General features: G+C 31.3%; 1 protein-coding gene across 1 annotated transcript; it reads right to left on the bottom strand.

The window, feature by feature from the left end:
* Positions 1 to 13086: 13086 nt before the first annotated feature.
* Positions 13087 to 22068, bottom strand: LOC119608272 (major facilitator superfamily domain-containing protein 6). The gene is made up of 7 exons (XM_037962630.1): positions 21926 to 22068; positions 19503 to 19873; positions 19184 to 19447; positions 18859 to 19131; positions 17776 to 17911; positions 16515 to 17705; positions 13087 to 16454 (listed from the first exon to the last, which is right to left on the bottom strand). The coding sequence occupies exons 2-7, from the start codon at positions 19772 to 19774 to the stop codon at positions 16266 to 16268; spliced, it is 2325 nt and encodes a 774-aa protein (XP_037818558.1). The 5' UTR covers positions 19775 to 19873; positions 21926 to 22068; the 3' UTR covers positions 13087 to 16265.
* Between the last annotated feature and the right edge of the window lie 2905 nt (positions 22069 to 24973).

The raw sequence follows: 24973 nt of genomic DNA on the forward strand, positions 1-24973 counted from the left end.
ATAAATTATTAACAATTTAACAAGGTATTTATATCAAATTTTATTATACTAGCAGTGTTGAATATTAATAAGAACTTTAACACGTAAAATAAAATACATACATAATACCTATCTGCAAATTTTATTGTTTTTTTTTTTTAATTCCATTTCTGTTTCCTTATGTGGTAAAATTAAAGTCTTCTTGGCTTAACTGTTATATTTTCCTAATATTGCCCATTTTAATCGCGAATCGAGCTCCTTTTTATAATTAGCAAATAAAGTGCTCTATTGTATTTAGCGTATCGAGTAGTGGCCGCTTCCATTGTTTCTAAATATGGCCTTGGGTAAAAAAGGTACAAACAATACAACTTTTTACTCAATATTTAATTTTGATTAAAGATTTTCCGAAATATTTATGAAAAAATCTATAGTCTAGCTCTAAAGTCTTTTTCTCTTAACTGACATATTTTCCTAATATTGCCCAGTTTAATCGCGAATCGAGCTCCTTTTTATAAGTAGCAAATAATGTGCCATATTGTATTTAGCGTATCGAGTAGTGGCCGCTTCCCACTACTCGATACAATACAACTTTTTACTCAATATTTAATTTTGATTAAAGATTTTATGAAAAAAGTTAAATATTTATGAAAAAATCTATTGTCTAGTCTATAGTGTAGTCTATAGTGTAGTCTATAGTCTAGTCAAATCTAATGTATAGACTATAGTCTAGTATTTAGTCTAGTCTATAGTCTAGTCTATAGTCTAATCTATAGTCTAATCGATAGTATAATCTAAAGTCTAGTCTATATTCTTGTCTATACTATAGTCTAGTATATTCGCTAGTCTATATTCTAGTCTATAGTATAGTCTATAGTCTAGAATATAGTTTAGTCTATGGTCTAGTCTATAGTCTAGTCTATAATATTGAAATAAAACAAGTATTTCTTTATTTTTAATTTTTCTTATAAAATAAACATTTTTAATAACTTTATTTTAAATATTTTGTCAATAATTAATTTCACCTTTAAAAATCGGGTTAAAACCGTAATGTGGGTCTCTTGAAATCGGTTTGAATGGGTCTATCAGATGATAGTGTACCAGGTCTGTTACGATCTATACCGTTAGCAAGCGTCAATGTAGTCAAAGCTAATAATACAAGGGCTATGAGAATTACACGTTTAAAGAACTGCATGTTGTAGAGAATATGTTTGGAATATTTTATAATTTTTAGCTAATAACGAACTGTTGTGAGTTTTAAGAATTTTAAGCTTTTTATAGTCTTTCTATACATATATGAAATTCTTATCAGTTTATGTTTTTAAGTATGGTTTTAAGATAGGGTACATCACTTTGGCTAAGGGGGTTTTTATTTATAAATATTTTTATTTTAAATAAAAATAATAACACACTGTCAGTTTAAAAATACATGCAATGCTATTAAGACGAATTCTAAATTCGATAAATAAGGTTACAACCATTGATTGTTTAACCTTTTATTCGAATTAACGGAATTCTTAAAACAATGCGATCCGGGAAATCCTAGAGATCCATAAACATAATAACCTAATAAAAATCCCGTCCTACATATTTTGTGCTATGATGATAACGGCAAGGTGATTCACACAAATGATCGGATCCATCAGTCTTCTGATAAGAAAAAGTAATCTTCGATACAAGGGTATAAAAGCTGCTTTTCACTTAAAACACAACATTCACAAGTCGTCTACCGTTTTGAGTACTTCAAAGAAAACATCCTATACATCATGCAAATCTATAAAAATATTATCCTCGTAGCCTTTGCTTTGTTAGCTTTGGCCTCTTCATTGGTGAGTGCCGAGTGGAGACCTCATGGCAGTATTGGCGGTAGTGGTTTAAGACCTGGCAGACCACAAACTTTACCACCTCAAAGACCCAGACGACCAGATTTCAATGGACCTCGTCATCGTTTTTAAAGGAAATTTTTTAAAATGTAATTTTATAATAAAAAATAACTTAGTTTGAATAAATAAAATAAAGTTTTAAGTAAATTAATGATGTTTTGATTTTAATTATAAGGAACGATTGTTCATTAACACTATAATATATAGAATAGCCCACATGCTAGACTACACTATAAACTAGAATAGACTATAGATTAGTCTAAAGACTAGACTGTAGAATAGATTATAGACTAGGCTATAGACTATACTATAGACTGTACTATAGACTAGACTATAGACTAGACTATAGACTAGACTATAGACTAGACTATAGACTAGACTATAGACTAGACTATAGACTAGATTATCGACTAGACTATAGATTAGACTATAGACTAGACTATATACTAGACTATAGACTAGACTATTGATCAGACTATCGACTAGACTATAGATTAGACTATAGACTAGACTATAGACCAGACTATTGACTAGACTAGACTATAGACTAAACTATAGACTAGACTATAGACTAGACTATAGACTAGACTATAGACTAGACTATAGACTAGACTATAGACTAGACTATAGACTAGACTATAGACTAGACTATAGACTAGACTATAGACCTTACTATAGACTAGACTATAGACTAAACTATAGACTAGACTATAGACCTTACTATAGACTAGACTATAGACTAAACTATAGACTAGACTATAGACTAGACTATAGACTAGACTATAGACTAGACTATAGACTAGACTATAAACTAGACTATAGACTAGACTATAGATTAGACTATAGACTAGACTATATACTAGACTATAGACTAGACTATATACTAGACTATAGACTAGACTATAGACTAGACTATAGACTAGACTCTAGACTAGACTATAGACTAGACTATAGACTAGACTATAGACTATACTATAGACTAGACTATAGACTATACTATAGACTAGACTATAGACTAGACTATAGACTAGACTATAGACTAGACTATAGACTAGACTATAGACTAGACTATAGACTAGACTATAGACTAGACTATAGACTAGACTATAGACTAGACTATAGACTAGACTATAGACTAGACTATAGACTAGACTATAGACTAGACTATAGACTAGACTATAGGCTAGACTATAAATTTGACAATACACTGGATTATAGACTAGACTATAGATTTTACAAAACACTAGACCTTAGACTTGACTAGACTATGGACTATTCCATAGATTTGACTATAGACTTGACTATAGACTATACTATAGATTATACTATATACTAAACTATAGACTAGACTATAGAGTAGACTATAGACTAGACTATAGACTAAACATAGGCTAGACTATAGAATACACTTTAGACTAAATTACTGATTGGACTATACAGTAGTGTAGACCATGGACTGGGATATGACTACACTATAGAATAGACCATAGACTAGATTATAGACTATAGACCTGATGATATCCTTGATTATACAGAATATACTGTTCAAGTCTATAGCCTATTGTCTCTTTTATAATCTTTTCTATCTGTCTAAGTCGAATATCCTTTTCTTAAGACTTAAAATCAGAACACAGTTTTTAAAATTACTTCATTTGTTTTCTCTTAATTTATTGTTCAAAATCAATTACATATTTATTTAATTTTCCTTAAAAACGTTGACGTGGTCCATTGAAATCTGGTTGTATGGGTCTTTGAGGTGGTAAAGTTTGTGGTCTGCCGGGTCTTAAACTGCTACCGCCATTACTGCCATGAGGTCTCCAGTCAGCACTAACCAATGAAGAGGCCAAAGCTAATAAAGCAAAGGCTACGAGGATAAGATTTTTATAGATTTGCATGATGTATAGGATTTTTACTTTCACACTTTCAAAACTGTAGACGGCTTATGAATGTTGTAGGTTTGAAAATATACATCTGCTTTTATACTCTCGAATAAAAGAAAGATATTCTTATCAGTTTCTAGACTTAAAAATAGGTACAAGACTGATTATATAGATCATTTATGTGAATCACCTTGTCTTTATCATCTTGCGGCTATAGAGTAGATCCCAGAAAAATTTATACAAGGGTTTTTTTTTTAATTTTTATATAAAAAAGTAAATACTGTAGATAAATATAATTTTTTTGATTGACCGATTTTTTAAGAATTTAAGGCAAATGTTAGACCAACGACGCCGAAAAGAGGGTCTGCGGAATCCTAGAGATCTTTTACTCTTAAGAATTCAGGTCAGTTGAGAAATATTAAAGAAGACTATAGGTTTGACAATGCATTAGACTATATACTAGACTACAGACTGGACTATCGACTAGAATATAGACTAGACTGTAGACTAGACTATAGACTAGACTATAGACCATAATATAATATAGACTGGACTATAGACTAAACTTAGGCTAGACTATAGGCTACACTTTAGACTAGATTACTGACTAGACTATAGCCTACACAGTAGTGCAAACTATGGACTGGGCTGTAGACTACACTATAGACTAGACCATAAACTAGATTATAGACTAGACTGGACTAGACTATAGGCCAGATTATAGCCTAGATTATACGCTAAACTATAAACTAGACCTAAGACTTAACTACCCTGTATACACTTTAGACTAGACTATAGACTAAACTATGGAGACTAGACTATAGACTAGACTATAGACTAGACTATAGACTAGACTATAGACTAGACTATAGACTAGACTATAGACTAGACTATAGACTAGACTATAGACTAGACTATAGACTAGACTATAGACTAGACTATAGACTAGACTATAGACTAGACTATAGACTAGACTATAGACTAGACTATAGACTAGACTAGACTATAGACTAGACTATAGACTAGACTATAGACTAGACTATAGACTAGACTATAGACTAGACTATAGACTAGACTATAGACTAGACTATAGACTAGACTATAGACTAGACTATAGACTAGACTATAGACTAGACTATAGACTAGACTATAGACTAGACTATAGACTAGACTATAGACTAGACTATAGACTAGACTATAGACTAGACTATAGACTAGACTATAGACTAGACTATAGACTAGACTATAGACTAGACTATAGACTAGACTATAGACTAGACTATAGACTAGACTATAGACTAGACTATAGACTAGACTATAGACTAGACTATAGACTAGACTATAGACTAGACCTATAGACTAGACTATAGACTAGACTATAGACTAGACTATAGACTAGACTATAGACTAGACTATAGACTAGACTATAGACTAGACTATAGACTAGACTATAGACTAGACTATAGACTAGACTATAGACTAGACTATAGACTAGACTATAGACTAGACTATAGACTAGACTATACTAGACTATAGACTAGACTATAGACTAGACTATAGACTAGACTATAGACTAGACTATAGACTAGACTATAGACTAGACTATAGACTAGACTAGACTATAGACTAGACTATAGACTAGACTATAGACTAGACTATAGACTAGACTATAGACTAGACTATAGACTAGACTATAGACTAGACTATAGACTAGACTATAGACTAGACTATAGACTAGACTATAGACTAGATATAGACTAGACTATAGACTAGACTATAGACTAGACTATAGACTAGACTATAGACTAGACTATAGACTAGACTATAGACTAGAATAGACTAGACTATAGACTAGACTATAGACTAGACTATAGACTAGACTATAGACTAGACTATAGACTAGACTATAGACTAGACTATAGACTAGACTATAGACTAGACTATAGACTAGACTAGACTAGACTATAGACTAGACTATAGACTAGACTATAGACTAGACTATAGACTAGACTATAGACTAGACTATAGACTAGACTATAGACTAGACTATAGACTAGACTATAGACTAGACTATAGACTAGACTATAGACTAGACTATAGACTAGACTATAGACTAGACTATAGACTAGACTATAGACTAGACTATAGACTAGACTATAGACTAGACTATAGACTAGACTATAGACTAGACTATAGACTAGACTATAGACTAGACTATAGACTAGACTATAGACTAGACTATAGACTAGACTATAGACTAGACTATAGACTAGACTAGACTATAGACTAGACTATAGACTAGACTATAGACTAGACTATAGACTAGACTATAGACTAGACTATAGACTAGACTATAGACTAGACTATAGACTAGACTATAGACTAGACTATAGACTAGACTATAGACTAGACTATAGACTAGACTATAGACTAGACTATAGACTAGACTATAGACTAGACTATAGACTAGACTATAGACTAGACTATAGACTAGACTATAGACTAGACTATAGACTAGACTATAGACTAGACTATAGACTAGACTATAGACTAGACTATAGACTAGACTATAGACTAGACTATAGACTAGACTATAGACTAGACTATAGACTAGACTATAGACTAGACTATAGACTAGACTATAGACTAGACTAGACTATAGACTAGACTATAGACTAGACTATAGACTAGACTATAGACTAGACTAGACTATAGACTAGACTATAGACTAGACTATAGACTAGACTATAGACTAGACTATAGACTAGACTATAGACTAGACTATAGACTAGACTATAGACTAGACTATAGACTAGACTATAGACTAGACTATAGACTAGACTATAGACTAGACTATAGACTAGACTATAGACTAGACTATAGACTAGACTATAGACTAGACTATAGACTAGACTATAGACTAGACTATAGACTAGACTATAGACTAGACTATAGACTAGACTATAGACTAGACTATAGACTAGACTATAGACTAGACTATAGACTAGACTATAGACTAGACTATAGACTAGACTATAGACTAGACTATAGACTAGACTATAGACTAGACTATAGACTAGACTATAGACTAGACTATAGACTAGACTATAGACTAGACTATAGACTAGACTATAGACTAGACTATAGACTAGACTATAGACTAGACTATAGACTAGACTATAGACTAGACTATAGACTAGACTATAGACTAGACTATAGACTAGACTATAGACTATAGACTATAGACTAGACTATAGACTAGACTATAGACTAGACTATAGACTAGACTATAGACTAGACTATAGACTAGACTATAGACTAGACTATAGACTAGACTATAGACTAGACTATAGACTAGACTATAGACTAGACTATAGACTAGACTATAGACTAGACTATAGACTAGACTATAGACTAGACTATAGACTAGACTATAGACTAGACTATAGACTAGACTATAGACTAGACTATAGACTAGACTATAGACTAGACTATAGACTAGACTATAGACTAGACTATAGACTAGACTATAGACTAGACTATAGACTAGACTATAGACTAGACTATAGACTAGACTATAGACTAGACTATAGACTAGACTATAGACTAGACTATAGACTAGACTATAGACTAGACTATAGACTAGACTATAGACTAGACTATAGACTAGACTATAGACTAGACTATAGACTAGACTATAGACTAGACTATAGACTAGACTATAGGACTAGACTATAGACTAGACTATAGACTAGACTATAGACTAGACTATAGACTAGACTATAGACTAGACTATAGACTAGACTATAGACTAGACTATAGACTAGACTATAGACTAGACTAGACTATAGACTAGACTATACTAGACTATAGCCTAGACTATAGACTAGACTATAGACTAGACTATAGACTATACTATAGACTAGACTAGACTAGACTATAGACTAGACTATAGACTAGACTATAGCTAACTATAGACTAGACTATAGACTAGACTATATACTAGACTATAGACTAGACTATAGACTAGACTATAGACTAGACTATAGACTAGACTATAGACTAGACTATAGACTAGACTATAGACTAGACTATAGACTAGACTATAGACTAGACTAATAGACTACTATAGACTAGACTATAGACTAGACTATGACTAGACTAGAGACTAGACTATAGACTAGACTATAACTAGACTATAGACTAACTATAGACTAGACTAGATAGACTTAGACTAGACTATAGACTAGACTATAGACTAGACTATAGACTAGACTATAGACTAGACTATACTAGACTAGACTAGACTTAGACTAGACTATATTAGACTATAGACTAGACTATAGACTAGACTATAGACTAGACTATAGACTAGACCTATAGACTAGACTATAGACTAGACTATAGATTAGACTATATACTAGACTATAGTCTAGACTATAGACTAGACTATAGTCTAGACTATAGACTAGACCATAGACTAGACTATAGACTATTCTATAGACTAGACTATAGACTAGACTATAGACTACTATAGACTAGACTATAGAGTAGACTATACTAGACTATACTATACTATAGACTACTATAGAACTAGACTATAGAACTAGACTATACTATACTATAGACTAGACTATAGACTAGACTATAGACTATACTGACTAGAACTAGACTATAGACTATACTAGACTAGACTAGACTATAGACTAGACTATACTAGACTATAGACTATAGACATATAGACTAGACTAAGACTAGACTATACTAGACTATAGACTAGACTATAGACTAGACTAATAGACTAGACTAGACTATACTATAGACTATCTATGACTAGACTAGACATAGACTGACTATAGACTTAGACTATAGAATTAGACATAGACTAGTACTATAGACTAGACTACGACTAGGCTATAGCAGACTATAGACTAGACTAGATACTAGACTAGTAGACTAGACTATAGACTGACTATAGACTATAGATAGACTATAGACTAGACTAGATAGGGATCTAAGACTAGACTAAGACTAGACTATAGACTAGACTATAGACTAGATTATCAGAATAGACTATAGATTAGACTATAGACTAGACTATAGCCTAGACTATAGACTAGAATAGACTAGAATATACATTTGACTATAATTTGACCAATCGACTGGATTTATGCCTAGGCTATTGCTTTTGACAAAACACTAGACCTTAGACTTGACTATCGACTAGACTATAGACTTGACTACAGACTATTACTATATACACAGACTATGGAGTATACTATAGACTAGACTAGAGACTAGATTACAGACTATAGACCTGATGATATCCCAGATTATACAGAATATACTGTTAAGTCTATAGCCTATTGTCTCTTTTATAATCTTTTCTATCTGCCTATGTGGAATATCCTTTTCTTAATACTTAAAGTCAAAACACAATTTTTAAAATTACTTCATTTGTTTTCTCTTAATTTATTGTTCAAACTCAATTACATATTTATTTAATTTTCCTTAAAAACGTTGACGTGGTCCATTAAAATCTGGTTGTATGGGTCTTTGAGGTGGTAAAGTTTGTGGTCTGCCAGGTCTTAAACTGCTACCGCCATTACTGCCATGAGGTCTCCAGTCAGCACTAACCAATGAAGAGGCCAAAGCTAATAAAGCAAAGGCTACGAGGATAAGATTTTTATAGATTTGCATGATGTATAGGATTTTTACTTTCACACTTTCAAAACTGTAGACGGCTTATGAATGTTGTAGGTTTGAAAATATACATCTGCTTTTATACTCTCGAATAAAAGAAAGATATTCTTATCATTTTCTAGACTTGAAAGAAATAGGTACAAGACTCATTTGTGTGAATCACCTTGTCTTTATCATCTTGCGGCTGTAGAGTAGATCCCACAAAAATATAGACAAGGGGATTTTTTAAATTTAAAAAAAAAAAATAAATACTGTAGATAAATTTACTTTTATTGATTGCCCGATTTTAAAGAATTTAAGGAACATGTTAGACCAACTGCGTTGAAAAGAGGATTAGCGGAATTCTAGAGATCTGTTACTCTTAAAATACAGGTCAGTTGAGAAATATTAAAGAAGACTATAGGTTTGACAATACATTAGATTATAGACTAGACTATAGATTATACTCATTTAGACTAGGCTATAGACTAGACTATAGAATAGACTATAGACCAGACTATAGACTAGACTATAGACCAGACTATAGACTAGACTATAGACCAGGCTATAGACTAGACTATAGACCAGACTATAGACTAGACTATAGACCAGACTATAGACTAGACTATAGATTATACTCATTTAGACTAGGCTGGATTATTTTAATAATTAAAAATCGATTTCTTTTTTTAAATAATTATTTTTATTTTTTTATTTTTATAACTATATTTTTCTTTTATTTTTAATAAACATTTAAAGTTTTTTTATTTTAAATATATATATTTTTTGTTTTGTTTTTGTATATTATATTTATAGTTATTAATAATAATTTAAATGTAAATAATATCAATTTGTTGCTATTTATCAATCAATGATCTATGTTGTTTACTTTTTTGCATTTTTTTTTTTTTTTGTTTAAAATATTTGGTTTCAATTTTTAAACTAAAAAAACATTTTTCATATAAATTTTTCATTTATATATTATAAATTCTTTTGCATAAACATATATAAAATAATTTTATCTTAACAATGAACCATAAGTTGCAAATTTCGTTTGCGGTTTTTAAAGATTTTTTTTTCAAACATTTTCAGATTAAAGTTGAACTTAAAGGGGATTTTGAAATAGTTTAGTATTTTCTTAATAAATTATTATTTATATATGAATTATTTTGTTTTTTTTTTCTGTCTATATAATATATTTATAACTTTAATTTGTAGTTTAAACATATATTTAATATTTTTTTTTGTATTTTATAAATATTTATATTTTTTATTTATATATAACATTAAAAATATTTGATTACTATGAGGCGGATTTTCATAATATCAATTTGTTGTTTTAAGTGAGCGCAGTTGGTGAAATGTCTTTAATATTTTATAAAAAACTTAGATTTTTTTAAGAATTTTTATAGAAAATTGTTTAAAAACTTTCTTTTAGAAATGTATTTTGAAAAAACTTTCAAATTACTTTCCTATAATCTAAAAAACTCTTAGACATTTTATGGTTTTCTACGCTCATTTACAATTTAGTAACATTTGGTTATATTTTTCTCAGTGTAATTTTATTCTCTTTATGTTTTATGTACGAATATGCTTTTATTTTTAATCTTTGGTATGTTTAATTTTATGTAGTTTTTATATATGTATTTATATTTTATATGTATTATGTTTTTATGTACGTATGTTTATGTATGTGCATTATATATATTTATGCTAACGGTTTTTTTTTTCAAATGTAAATAGAATATTTATAAAAAGGTACAATACTAAGGTATGTTGTTGTTTTTTGTGAACTCAGCGGGAAAGAAAAACTAGGAACAAATAACTTTCAGAAGGTCTTGAAACCTACTAGATCCTTTGCAAATATAATGATAAATAGTTACAATTCAAGTTGAACTTTGACATCGTTGTCATCACTGTGACAGTGATGCCACCCTAAATCTCAGGCGTTAGTGTGACATTAAATTTTTTGGCATCACATTGCCGCATCATTAAAATTAACTAAGAAAATCACGATGGAGTGAAAATATTCGATTTTTAACCGTTTTTGACCCGTTTTTCGTCATACTTTAGACGTAAAGACTATAAACTGATCTAAAGTCTGATCTATTGGCCAAAATTTTGAATCTATAGTCAAGATGAGAGATTGATCTATAACCAAGACTATAGATTGATCTATTTGGAAGACTATAGACTGATCTATAGCCAAGACTACGGATTGTTTTATAGATAAGATTGTAGAATGATCTATAAAATAGTGTTGTGAATATTTCAAGAGAATATTAGAATCACAAAACTGAAATCCTTAGAAATAAATAAAATTTTTTTAAATTATTTCCCGCTGGGTCCATAAATAATAGAATATAAAAGGTGTTAGTATGTATATGAATATGTTTTTGTTGTTTCTGATATATGTATGTGTTATATATTATAATCTGATCCATAGTCAAGACTATATAGCGATCTATAGTCAAAACTGTAGATTGAACCATAGACTGACTAATAGTCGATACAATAGACTGATCTATACCAGACTATTGACTGATCTATAGACCAGACTATTGAATAATCTATAGTCAAGACTATAGACTAATCTATAGTCCAGACTATAGAATAATCTGTAGTCAAGACTATAGACTAATCTGTAGTCAAGACTATAGACTAATCTGTAGTCAAGACTGTAGACTAATCTGTAGTCGAGACTATAGACTAATCTGTAGTCAAGGCTATAGACTGATCTATAGTCAAGGCTATAGACTGATCTATAGTCAAGACTATAGACCGATCTATTGTCAAGTCTAATTTACAGTCAGGACTATAGACTGATATATAGTTTAGACTATATACTGATCTATAGTCGGGACTATAGACTGATCTATAGTCAAGATTATAGACTGATCTATATTTAAGATGTATAGTCAAGACTATAGACTGATCTATAGTCAAGACTAAAGACTGATCTATAGTCAAGACTATAGACTAATCGATAGTCAAGACTATGGACTGATCTATAGTCAAGAATAGGCTGATCTATTGTCAAGACAATAGACTGATCTATAGTCAGGACTATAGACTGATATATAGTTAAGACTATAGACTGATCTATAGTCAGGACTATAGACTGATCTATAGTCAAGATTAAAGACTGATCTATAGCCAAGACAATAGACTAATCCATAGTCCAGACTATAGACTGATCCATAGTCAAGACTATAGACTGATCCATAGTCAAGACTATAGACTGATTCATAGTCAAGACTATAGACTGATCTATAGTCAAGACTATAGACTGGTCTTTTATCAAGACTATAGACTGATCTGTAGTCAAGACTATAGACTCATCTATAGTTAAGACTATAGACTGAACTATAGTTAAGACTATAGACTGATCTATTGTCAAGACTATAGATCAGTATATAGTCAAGACTTTAGACTGAACTATAGTCAAGACTATAGACTGATCTATATTCAAGTCTATAGACTGATATATTGTCAAGACTATATACTGATCTATAGTCAAGACTGCATACTGATCTATAGTCAGGACTGTAGACTGATCTAAAGTCAGGACTATAGACTGATCTATAGTCAGGACTATAGAATGATCTATACTCAGGACTATAGACTGATGTATAGTCAAGACTATAGACTGATCTATAGTCAAGGCTATAGACTGACCTGTGGTCAAGACTATTGTGTGATCTATAGTCAAGACTATAAGACTGATCTATGGTCAAGACTATAAGACTGATCTATGGTCAAGACTATAAGACTGATCTATGGTCAAGACTAACATTGATCTATTCTTGAGATTTTAAACATATCCTTGACTATATTTCAGTCTTTATTTAGACTATAAGTTGGTCTATGGCATGGACTATAGATCGGTTTATGGTCCAGAATATCTAAAGTCAAGACTATAGACTTCATATATGAATGTATATTATATTGGAGTATATGTATATATAGACTTCAGTAAAACCTTTGATAACAAGTAATATACCGAAAAAATAATGCATAAAGCTGATAACTTCAACGGACGGCAAAGTAGTATAAATATAGAACAAAATTACTTGGGATTTTTATAAATTTAGTAAAAATAATCCATTTGATTTAAAAGCTTAAAAATTTTGAAAAAAAATTATATAAAAATATATAAAAATTCTCAAAATTAGGATTTTCTTAAAAAGATTTTGAAAAAGTTATTGTAAAATTGCTTAAAGGTGGTTAGATAAATTTGGTATTACAACTATAATATTGAAATGGTTAAAAATAGTTCAATATTCTTAGAATTGGACGTAATCGTATGTAATTTTAATACTTGTTATAAAAGTTTTACTGATAAGCCGTGAAAATAATAAATGTTGGACTTATTCTTTTTTAACCAACTAAATTTTTAATTTTAACTAAAATTATAATTTTTTTCGATTTTCTTTATAAATTTTGCATTTTACAATTTGTGTTTTTTTTTAGGTTAAGTTCTCTTTGGTATGATTATTTATTTGTTTTTATTTATTTATTGTTTATATATTAATACAATTTTATGGACCATTTGTTTTTATTTTTTCAAAGAAAATATTTAATATAATACATGTATTTAATGAGTTTTTTAATGAATATGGTTTGCTTTTCCTATATTTTTCAACATTCATTCCATTTTCATTGCTTTTTTCAAAAAAATTTAACTTAATTTTTAAGAAAATAAATTGCAATATAGGCAACTTAATAAAAACTAAAATTATATATATATTTTATTTTTAAATATTATAGGCCAATTTTTACGATATGTTTTAAGTAATTTATTTTATTTTAGTTTAATTTTATATATAAACAGTAGTGTGAATCCCTTTTTTGTGTTATATTGTTTGTAGTGTAATAAATTTTGTTAGTTACTGTACATAAGGTATTTTTGGTGATTGTTTCCATTACATTTGTTTACTTTTTGTTAAATATTTTCCGTTTATGGTTTATTTATATTGCATTTAACTAATAAAATTGCGTTCAGTGTATAAACAACGCCAAAGCTTCATTTTAAAGAAGGGAGTGGGCAAAAGAGAGGATTTACTAACAGGAGTTTAAAGTTATAAATACACAAACAATATTTCAACAGTTAGGTTTGACCACAATATTAAACAAGGTAGCCAGATTGGTGAAATTATAACCTCAACTTTAATGTTAAAATTGAAGTTTGTGTATTTTAAACTATTATAGGTTAGGGTTTATGGATCAAAACTTTGTTTATGTTTGAAAAAGATTTTCTATAAATTTAAACTCAAATTTGTCTATTTTAATTAAAAATTTTTGTTTATATTAAGCTTATTTAAAACTAAATTAAATTTAACTAAAATTATCTTTTTAATTTGAAGTAAATTAATCTATAAACTTTAAATTATTACTAAAACAACAAAATAATAACTAATTATTTCTATACGAACTTTTTTTTTGTACCTTCTACAATGATTGTGGGTTTTTTTTAATGACATTTTCTTTCTCAATGTGGAAAACTTTGTAAACTTTTTTATGTATTCTTGAGGTGATTTTTGAATAAAAAAAAAGCTTATTTACAAAGCTTTTGAAACTAGCAAGCTTTTAAGCTTTGTACCTTTTCGTTTTTTTTGTAAGTTTAAACTAGATTTTTCTGAGAAAACGAAGCCTAAGCTAAGAACTTTTCTTTAAATTTTAGTTGAAAACTATCTTACTCGGTTTTTTATGTTTTAATTACAAAATTTTGAAAGAATTTTTGTTCAGATGTCAACTGATACATTGTCAAGACTATGGACAAGGATGTAATAGAATGATTTATAGACACTATTCTATCCAGATTGATCTATAGTTAGAATATAGACTGATCTGTAGTCAAGACAATAGACTGATCTTTATTCCAGATTACAGACTGATGTCTAGATTATAGATTGATAGTGTGATCTATAGTCAAGACTATAGACTGATCTATAGTCAACACTATACACTGATCTATAGTCAAGACTATAGATGATCTATAGTCAAGACTATAAAGACGATAGACTGATGTATAGCCAAGACTACAGACTGATATATAGTCAAATCTATAGACTGTTCTATAGTCAAGAGTATAGACTGATCTGTAGTCAAGACTATAGACTGATCTATATTCAAGACTATAGACTGATCTATAGTCAATACTATAGACTGATCTATAGTCAAGATTATAGACTGATCTATAGTCACGACTATAGACTGATCTATAGACAAGACTATAGACTGATCTATAGTCAAGACTATATACTGATCCATAGTCAAGATTATAGACTGATCTATAGTCAAGACTATAAAGACGTTAGACTGATGTATAGCCAAGACTACAGACTGATATATAGTCAAGTCTATAGACTGTTCTATAGTCAATAGTATAGAGTGATCTGTAGTCAAGACTATAGACTGATCTATAGTCAAGACTATAGACTGATCTCTAGTCAATACTATAGACTGATCTATAGTCAAGACTATAGACTGATCTATAGTCACGACTATAGACTAATCTATAGACAAGACTATAGACTGATCCTATAGTCAATACCGTTCTATAGTTAAGATTACAGACTGATCTATAGTCAAGACTATAGATTGATCTATAGTCAAGATCAGATCAGTTTATAGTCAAGACTAAAGTCTATTATCAAGACTATATTCTAATCTAAAATCTGAACTATAGTTAGAAACTAAAGGCTTATGTATAATCGAAAAATTCTTCCAAAAAACTGTTAAATGCTGGAGCTTAATTTGTTCTTTTCCAAAAACAGTCATCTGATAAAAAAAATCAAACGAAAAACGGACGATAAACTTAAAATGTACCTGTTCAATAAACTTATTGGCTACCAAATGGATTACTGCCACCGGGTATATCCAAATTACCGCCACTGGTCTGATACGTGCCATAGGTATTACCAGTACCTCCATTAGGATTCATTTCATTAAGACGGGTATTGGATAGGGCGCGAGGTATAGGATTACTGGGAACACCATGTGGAGCCAAATGTGAAGTTTCCTCAGCCACCTGTAAAATAATGATAGCAATTAAGATAAATGAAATAGAATTCTATAACCACACACTCACCTGATGAGGATCCTCTGTGACGGGTATATCCGAAATAAAACCTTGTTCTTTACGATAAAAGTTGACAAATATAAACAAACCCAAGACAAACAGACAACAGATGCCATACCAACGGAAGGTATTCGTGGTGCCGTAGTATGTCACAAACATACCACCAATAATGGCACCACAGCCGCGACCTAAACCATGATGTATACCCTGTAGTACGCCCTGAGCCGAGGCTCTCAAGTGCTTGGGTGTATTATGAGCTATATACGAACAAGAGGCTGCCCAGACAGCAGCATGAGTGATACCCTGCATCAATTCGAAGGGCAATACCATCCAGGGATTGCTTATATAGGATATATACAGGAAACGTAAAACATTGCCTATTAAACCCAAACACAAGACCTTAACGTGGCCAATCTGGGTGATTAAACGGAAACTAAAGAAATAGGCGAATATTTCCGAGACATGATTAATAACCGAGGCTACACCGAATAAGGTGGGAGTACCGCCGAAATCTTGTAAATGCCAGAACAAGAAAGTAAATATCAAACCAATACCAAAGCCCATATACCAGGCTACAAACAGGAAAGAAGCAGTTTTAATATCCTTGAAGTAGGTAAACACAGTCATCCATTCTGGTAACTCTTTAGTAGTTTGGGCAAACAATTTCGATTCGGCACCAATATGAGGTTTGGGACCACCAGTACCGCCTCCCAAGAAACCACCACTGGCGGTAGTAGGACCCGCTGTGCCAGCGCCCACAGCCAATGAAGGTAAATTCAATTGGGCTGCCAATTGATTCATAGATTCCTCTTCAGCTTTCTTATTGGGATCGATAACATCTTGTGCGGTTTGTGTTTCCAATTCAATGGGTTCATATTTGAAGGTAATTTTCGAAGCGCAGATAATAGCTCCCGTCATGAGTACGGTGAATATAGCAAAACATACATTATAATTCTTTTCCATATGACCAGCACCACAGGGATGATGTGAAAACGAGGTGGAATGATCCAAAACAATACCCACTACAAACATAGAAATACCCCAACCCAAAGAGCCGAACATACGTTGATGCCCATATTTATCGGCATCATCACCTAAGAGGGTTATTACCGCCGAATCGGCTAGAGTGACGGCAGGGGCACTGAAGAATTCACCAATTAAAATAACCAATAATAGCAGGAAGAAAGCTTTTTGTATGTCCTGAAGAATAAACAATTAATAATATAATTAATTAGTATTTAACTGAGGCTTCATATTTCTTTGACCTTACCGGTGTTCGATAGACCATACTGGAAAATATGGGTGTTACATAGTCACTATGTTGTTTCTCATCATAGTTGCTTACAAAATTAATGTGTATGGGAGAGATTCCAGCATCAATATGAGGTATTAAGGAGCGTTTGCGTCTGTAAAGTTTTCAAAGGGAAATTTTTTGAAAATTTTGAAATGCAGAGTTTGATCTATATCCAATTTTTGAAATAGACTAAACTATTGTCGTGACTTTGGACTAATATATAGACCAAACTATTGACTATCCGGTAGTTCAGACTATAAACTAATCTAAAGTCCAGACTATAGAATAATCTATGGTCCAGATTATAAACATTCCTATAGTCCAGATTATAAACTTTTCTATGGTTCAGACTATATACTAATATATAGTCCAGACTACAGACTAATATATGGTCCAGGCTATAGATTATAGACTAATCTATAGTGCAGACTTTAGTCTAATCTATAGTGCAGATTTTAGTCTAATCTATAGTCCAGACTATAGACTAATCTATAGTCCAGACTATAGACTAATCTATAGTCCAGACTATGGACATTCCTATAGTCCAGACTATAGACCAATCTATAGTCCAGACTATAGACTAATCTATAGTCCAGACTATAGACTAATCTATAGTCCAAACTATAGACCAATCTATAGTCCAGACTGTATACTAATCTATAGTCTAGACTATAGACTAATCTATAGTCCAGACTATAGACTAATCTATAGTCCAGACTACGGACTAATCTATAGTCCAGACTATAGACTAATCTATAGTCCAGACTATAGACTAATCTACAGTCCAAACTATAGACTAATCTATAGTCCAGACTGTAGACTAATCTATAGTCCAGACTATAGACTAATCTATAGTCCAGACTATAGACTAATCTATAGTCCAGACTATAGACTAATCTATAGTCCAGACTATAGACTAATCTATAGTCCAGACTATAGACTAATCTATAGTCCAGACTATAGACTAACCTCTAGTCGAGACTATAGACTAATATATAGTTCAGATTATAGACTAATCTAATCAACTGTGTTTTGAATCTTCGTAAAACATAAACTCACCTTCTATGAGACTCTTCAGCGGCTTCATTAGCGGGCATGGTATTTGTACCAAGTAGGGCAGCATGATTATCTAAAAATTCTGCACTATCATCTCTCAAATTGGCCGAATTAAATGCAGACAAATCACGTTTGGTACGTGTATAGGTTAAAACGAAATCTGTTTGATTACGTTCCAGACATTTCACCGGTTCCGGTTTAATAAAACTCAAAGGTATGGTAAACAAAACCCAGCAGGCTAAAGAGCCCAACAATAAAACCTTGCCACGCCGGCATCTGTAAATTGGAAATTATAGATACAAACATTTTCCTAATTATTTAATCTCACCTATCCGCATAGGAACCCCAAAATGGAGCTGATAAGAATTCCACAAATGGTCGCATGCCTATAAGAATACCGCACTGGCCGGGATTCATGCCCATCTGTTTGAAATAGACACCCATCAGAGGGAAGAGCGAACCAAAGGCGGCGTAAAAGAAGAAATAAAAACCCTTAACGGGTATTAATTCATATTCGGTGGGTCCGAATAACATTTCAATAATATCCGAATGGCCACGGATTTTGTGAGTACCCTCTTTGGGTTCTGGATAACTATAAGAAAATAAAATTAAATAAAAATTTGCAAAAAAAATATGTAACAACTTACAGTGTTGGATCAACTTCTCCCTCAGCATCCACATCTACACGTGGTCTGGCTACAAAGGGTTGCTGTTGTCCCGGTATACCACCAACCGTACTCTGCCCATAACCTGTATCTTGTCCGTAAGTTGTATCTTGACCATAGCCTGTATCTTGTCCATAACCGGTAGCTGTTTGATCGTAACCATAACTGGACTGTTGTTGCTGTTCGTAGGGATTACCGCCACCTATCCCAGAGGGTGCCCCAAAGGGATTTGCACCTCCTCCAAATTGACTCATTTTGAAGAAGTTGTTATGTAAATGATTTCTGGTAGATTGGTTTTACAGACTTTCGAAATTTCGATGTAATTTGTTTCAATTGTTCTGTGTTAAAGGAAACTGAAAGAGGAAAGGAAGGAATGGGTGTTACAAAAGAAAGATATTCGACCAAATTAGACTACCAATTAGACTATAGATAATAGTTTAGACTACAGTCTAGACTATAGACTAAACTATAGTCCAACTATAGACTAGATTATAGTCTAAACTATAGACTAGAGCATAGTCCAGACTATATTAATGATTATAGAATAAACTAAACCTTAGTCCAAATATATACACTAGACTATTGTCCAGACTATAGACTAGACAATAGACTAGACTTTAGACTAGACTATAGACTAGACTAGACTATAGTCCAAACTATAAACTGGTCTATGGTAAAGAGTATAGACTATACTGTAGTCCAGATAGAATATAGGCTAAACTATAGTCCAGACAGACTATAGACTAAACTATAGTCAAGACTGAAGACTACACTATATCCAGGACTATATTCCTAACTGTAGACTAGATTATAGTCCAAACTATAGTCTTGACTATAGATTAGACTTCAGTCCAGACTACAGATAAGATAATAGTCCAGACTATAGCGTAAACTACAGCCCTAACTACAGACTAGATTGTAGACCTGGCTATAGTACAGACTATAGTCCAGACTATAGTCCAGACTATAAACCAGACTATAGTCCAGACAATAGTTCATACATTAGACCAGACTGTAGTTCAGACTGTAAACCAGAATATAGTCTAGACAATAGTTTATAAAATAGACCAGACTGTAGTTCAGACTATAGACCAGACTATAGTTCAGGTTATTGTCCAGACTATAGACTAAACTATAGGCCGCACTATAGACTAGACTATAGGCAAGACTATAGACCAGACTATAAACTGGACCATATTTTACAGATAATAGACTAAACAATAGTCCAGACTGTAGACTAGAGTATTGTCCAGACTACTGACTAAACTACAGTCCAAACTATAGACTAGATTATGGTCCTAACTATTGACTAGACCATTGTTCACACTATAGACTATAGACTATAGTCCATACTATAGTCTAAACTATACACTGTTTCAAGTATCGGCTGACTATCCAGCTGTTAATATGTAGTAAGTGTAAACCAAATGTTATTTTCAGTTTCATCAGGACATTAATAGAGTCGAAAGGCAGATATATTTTCGATCAATAGGGAGTTTGTAGATAAAGTTCTTTATAATTTGTATGATTTTGTCATGATGCATAAAAACCTATAATTTACAGATAAAATTTAATCTTAAAACTTTACGAAAAACTTTGACATTTAGTAAAAATTCAAAGACAGACAACAGACCTTCAAAATAACATTATCTGGGGGATTAAAACAATAGATCAAACGCCCACCCAATTAAACTAAAATTTCATATATTTTAACATCCTTTTTCAAACTCATCTCCAACAAGTTAAAACAAACAATTAGTTCTAATTCCCTTAAGAATTTTAGTCTGCAAGAAAAATAAATTTGAAAATCACAAAAGAATAAACACTGAGATTTACAATTATCTCCTGAAAACATATTGTATGGATTTAAAGCTTTAAACGTTTTACATAATCTGACAACAGTGTTGGGCGAGAGAAAGAGTGTAGGTTGAGGAATTTTAACACATATTTCTTTTTGCAGCACTTGTCAACTGTCAAAATTCGTATAGATTTTTGTAGGTATACTCACTTCAGGTTTGCTGTACACATGCAGAATTTCGTATATTTTTCTTTCGTTGCATAAAAATATATCAACTCAGATTCAAGGTTATAAATAGAAATTGCAAAAATATTTAATTAAACTGAAAATATTTAGTAATTTTTTAATAAAAAATCTAGAATTAAAGTTTCCAGTTTTTAGGAAAGTTAATTTTTTAAACATTTCTATACACTCTTCAGTTTAGACTCGCATTTACAATTTGGTTACTTGAAGGCCACACATACTTATAAGCTTGAAAATATTCGATTTTTCATCCATCTTTTTTTTTTATGTTCTATATCCTTAAGGTGATTTCATTTATTTTCAAGTTTATTTATTATTTTACATTAATTTTCAATTGATTTTGTATTTTTATTGCAACAATTACCTTTTTCCTTTAAAATTATTTAAATTTTCTTATTTTAAATTAATATTATTCCACTTAAAGTTCTCATTTATCTGTTCTTTGTCTGACTATTTATTTTAAATCGATTTTTTCCCCGTTGTTTTATTTTAAGTTTTCAACGCTTAACACCAGACTGAATGGTAATTCTTAGCTTTTCTTTAACAATGACATTTTCCACAACTTAAAGCTTTTTTTTATTAAATTTTTCCTTTTTCATTTTCTTGTTTTGTCCACAAATAACAAAAACAACCCCTCTTGGTATTACCTGTTTACATTGTTTATAAATTTAACAGTTCTTGAGCGAAGCGTATAAGGAAAAGGAAGAAGAGTAAGCAGGAAATAAAAGCTCATAGACAAAGCTTTAGTTAGTATAGAAAACTTACATGTATTAAATGTCAGGCAAAGTGATGTGTGTGATAATAATGAGGGTCTCAAGTATTTGGATAAAGGAAACTATTTATTAAAAGCTATAGTAATTAAGGCACACTTGATTTTCAATGCATAATTAGTTATAAAAAGCGTAATTGTTAACTGAATTTGTAAAGATTTGGAAGCATTATGTTCGTAAAAATTACAAAGACAAAAGAAAAGTATTAACCAATTAGAATACAACACCATTTCCTATTGCATTTCTGAAAAATATAAGGCTGGAATACAGAGAAGTCTACAGTCTAGATTACATTAAAGACTAGACTACAGAGTAAACTAGACTATAGACTAGACTTTCGGTTAGGCTATAGGCTAGACTATAGGCTGGAATATGGACTAGATTTTAGATTACGCTATAGACTAGACTATAGACTAGACTAGACTATAGACTAGACTAGACTATAGACTAGACTATAGACTAGACTATAGACTAGACTATAGACTAGACTATAGACTAGACTATAGACTAGACTATAGACTAGACTATAGACTAGACTATAGACTAGACTATAGACTAGACTATAGACTAGACTATAGACTAGACTATAGACTAGACTATAGACTAGACTATAGACTAGACTAGACTAGACTAGACTATAGACTAGACTATAGACTAGACTATAGACTAGACTATAGACTAGACTATAGACTAGACTATAGACTAGACTATAGACTAGACTATAGACTAGACTATAGACTAGACTATAGACTAGACTATAGACTAGACTATAGACTAGACTATAGACTAGACTATAGACTAGACTATAGACTAGACTATAGACTAGACTATAGACTAGACTATAGACTAGACTATAGACTAGACTATAGACTAGACTATAGACTAGACTATAGACTAGACTATAGACTAGACTATAGACTAGACTATAGACTAGACTATAGACTAGACTATAGACTAGACTATAGACTAGACTATAGACTAGACTATAGACTAGACTATAGACTAGACTATAGACTAGACTATAGACTACACTATAGGCTACACTATAGACTACACTATAGACTACACTATAGACTAGACTATAGACTAGACTATAGACTAGACTATAGACTAGACTATAGACTAGACTATAGACTAGACTATAGACTAGACTATAGACTAGACTATAGACTAGACTATAGACTAGACTATAGACTAGACTATAGACTAGACTATAGACTAGACTATAGACTAGACTATAGACTAGACTATAGACTAGACTATAGACTAGACTATAGACTAGACTATAGACTAGACTATAGACTAGACTATAGACTAGACTATAGACTAGACTATAGACTAGACTATAGACTAGACAATAGACTAGACTATAGACTAGACTATAGTCTAGACTATAGTCTAGACTATAGACTAGACTATAGACTAGACTATAGACTAGACTATAGACTAGACTATAGACTAGACTATAGACTTGACTATAGACTAGACTATAGACTAGACTATAGACTAGACTATAGACTAGACTATAGACTAGACTATAGACTAGACTATAGACTAGACTAGACTAGACTATAGACTAGACTATAGACTAGACTATAAACTAGACTATAGACTAGACTATAGACTAGACTATAGACTAGACTATAGACTAGACTATAGACTAGACTATAGACTAGACTATAGACTATAGACTAGACTATAGACTAGACTATAGACTATAGACTAGACTATAGACTAGACTATAGACTAGACTATAGACTATACTATAGACTAGACCTTAGACTAGACTATAGACTAGACTATAGACTAGACTATAGACTAGACCTTAGACTAGACTATAGACTAGACTATAGACTAGACCTTAGACTAGACTATAGATTTGTCTATAAACTATAAAAAAGGAAAAGTTCCTATAGAAAAGTTTTTAGAATCAGTTTAAACTTGAAAAAGTTGTCTGACTGTGTTTCCTATAGAAAAGTTATCTCACTCAGAGAAACTTTTCTTACAGAAAAGTTGTCTGAGTTTGAGCCATTTTTCTATAGAAAAGTGGTCTGAATCACAGACATTTTCTGCTTATTGGAAGCAACTGAAATAATAATTTCCTCATTACTCTTTAATTGTCATGCGTTAATTCGATACATCACACTACATTATCTCTCTCTCTCTCTCTCTCTCTCATCCTCGCATCACAACATGAAAACAGTCATAAAATAACAAACATTTGAATATAATAAATAAATTCTTATGCAGTCAATAAATTTCAAACATATTTTATATCTTAAGATTCTTAAATGAAAATGAGCTTTTTTTTAGATTATAAAGCACTTCCGTATTTTATTGTGAGCGATAAATTTACATTGTTTTCTGCAACTAGTTCTTTTATTGAGTGTAGCGAAAATGTTTCAGTCTGTACAAAACGTTTGACATAAGGCCTTAAGCTTTGTTAATAGTTAATATATAAAATGGGATTAAATGCTTTTGGAATTGGGTATGAAAACTTAAAAGGGGCGACTGAATAACAAGTACTCAAGAACAAAACAAAATGGCAGCAACAAGTGGATGTTGGGGGAAAAATGTGTTTGAAAAGGATTTTTTTGTTTTCGTTGAAGATTTTTTTAAGTCAGAATATATATAATTTAGTA

This window comes from Lucilia sericata, unplaced genomic scaffold, assembly GCF_015586225.1.
Source record: "Lucilia sericata isolate MDLA Ls3-8-SP2 unplaced genomic scaffold, ASM1558622v1 Contig000816F_arrow, whole genome shotgun sequence".
Taxonomy (NCBI): Eukaryota; Metazoa; Arthropoda; class Insecta; order Diptera; family Calliphoridae; genus Lucilia; species Lucilia sericata.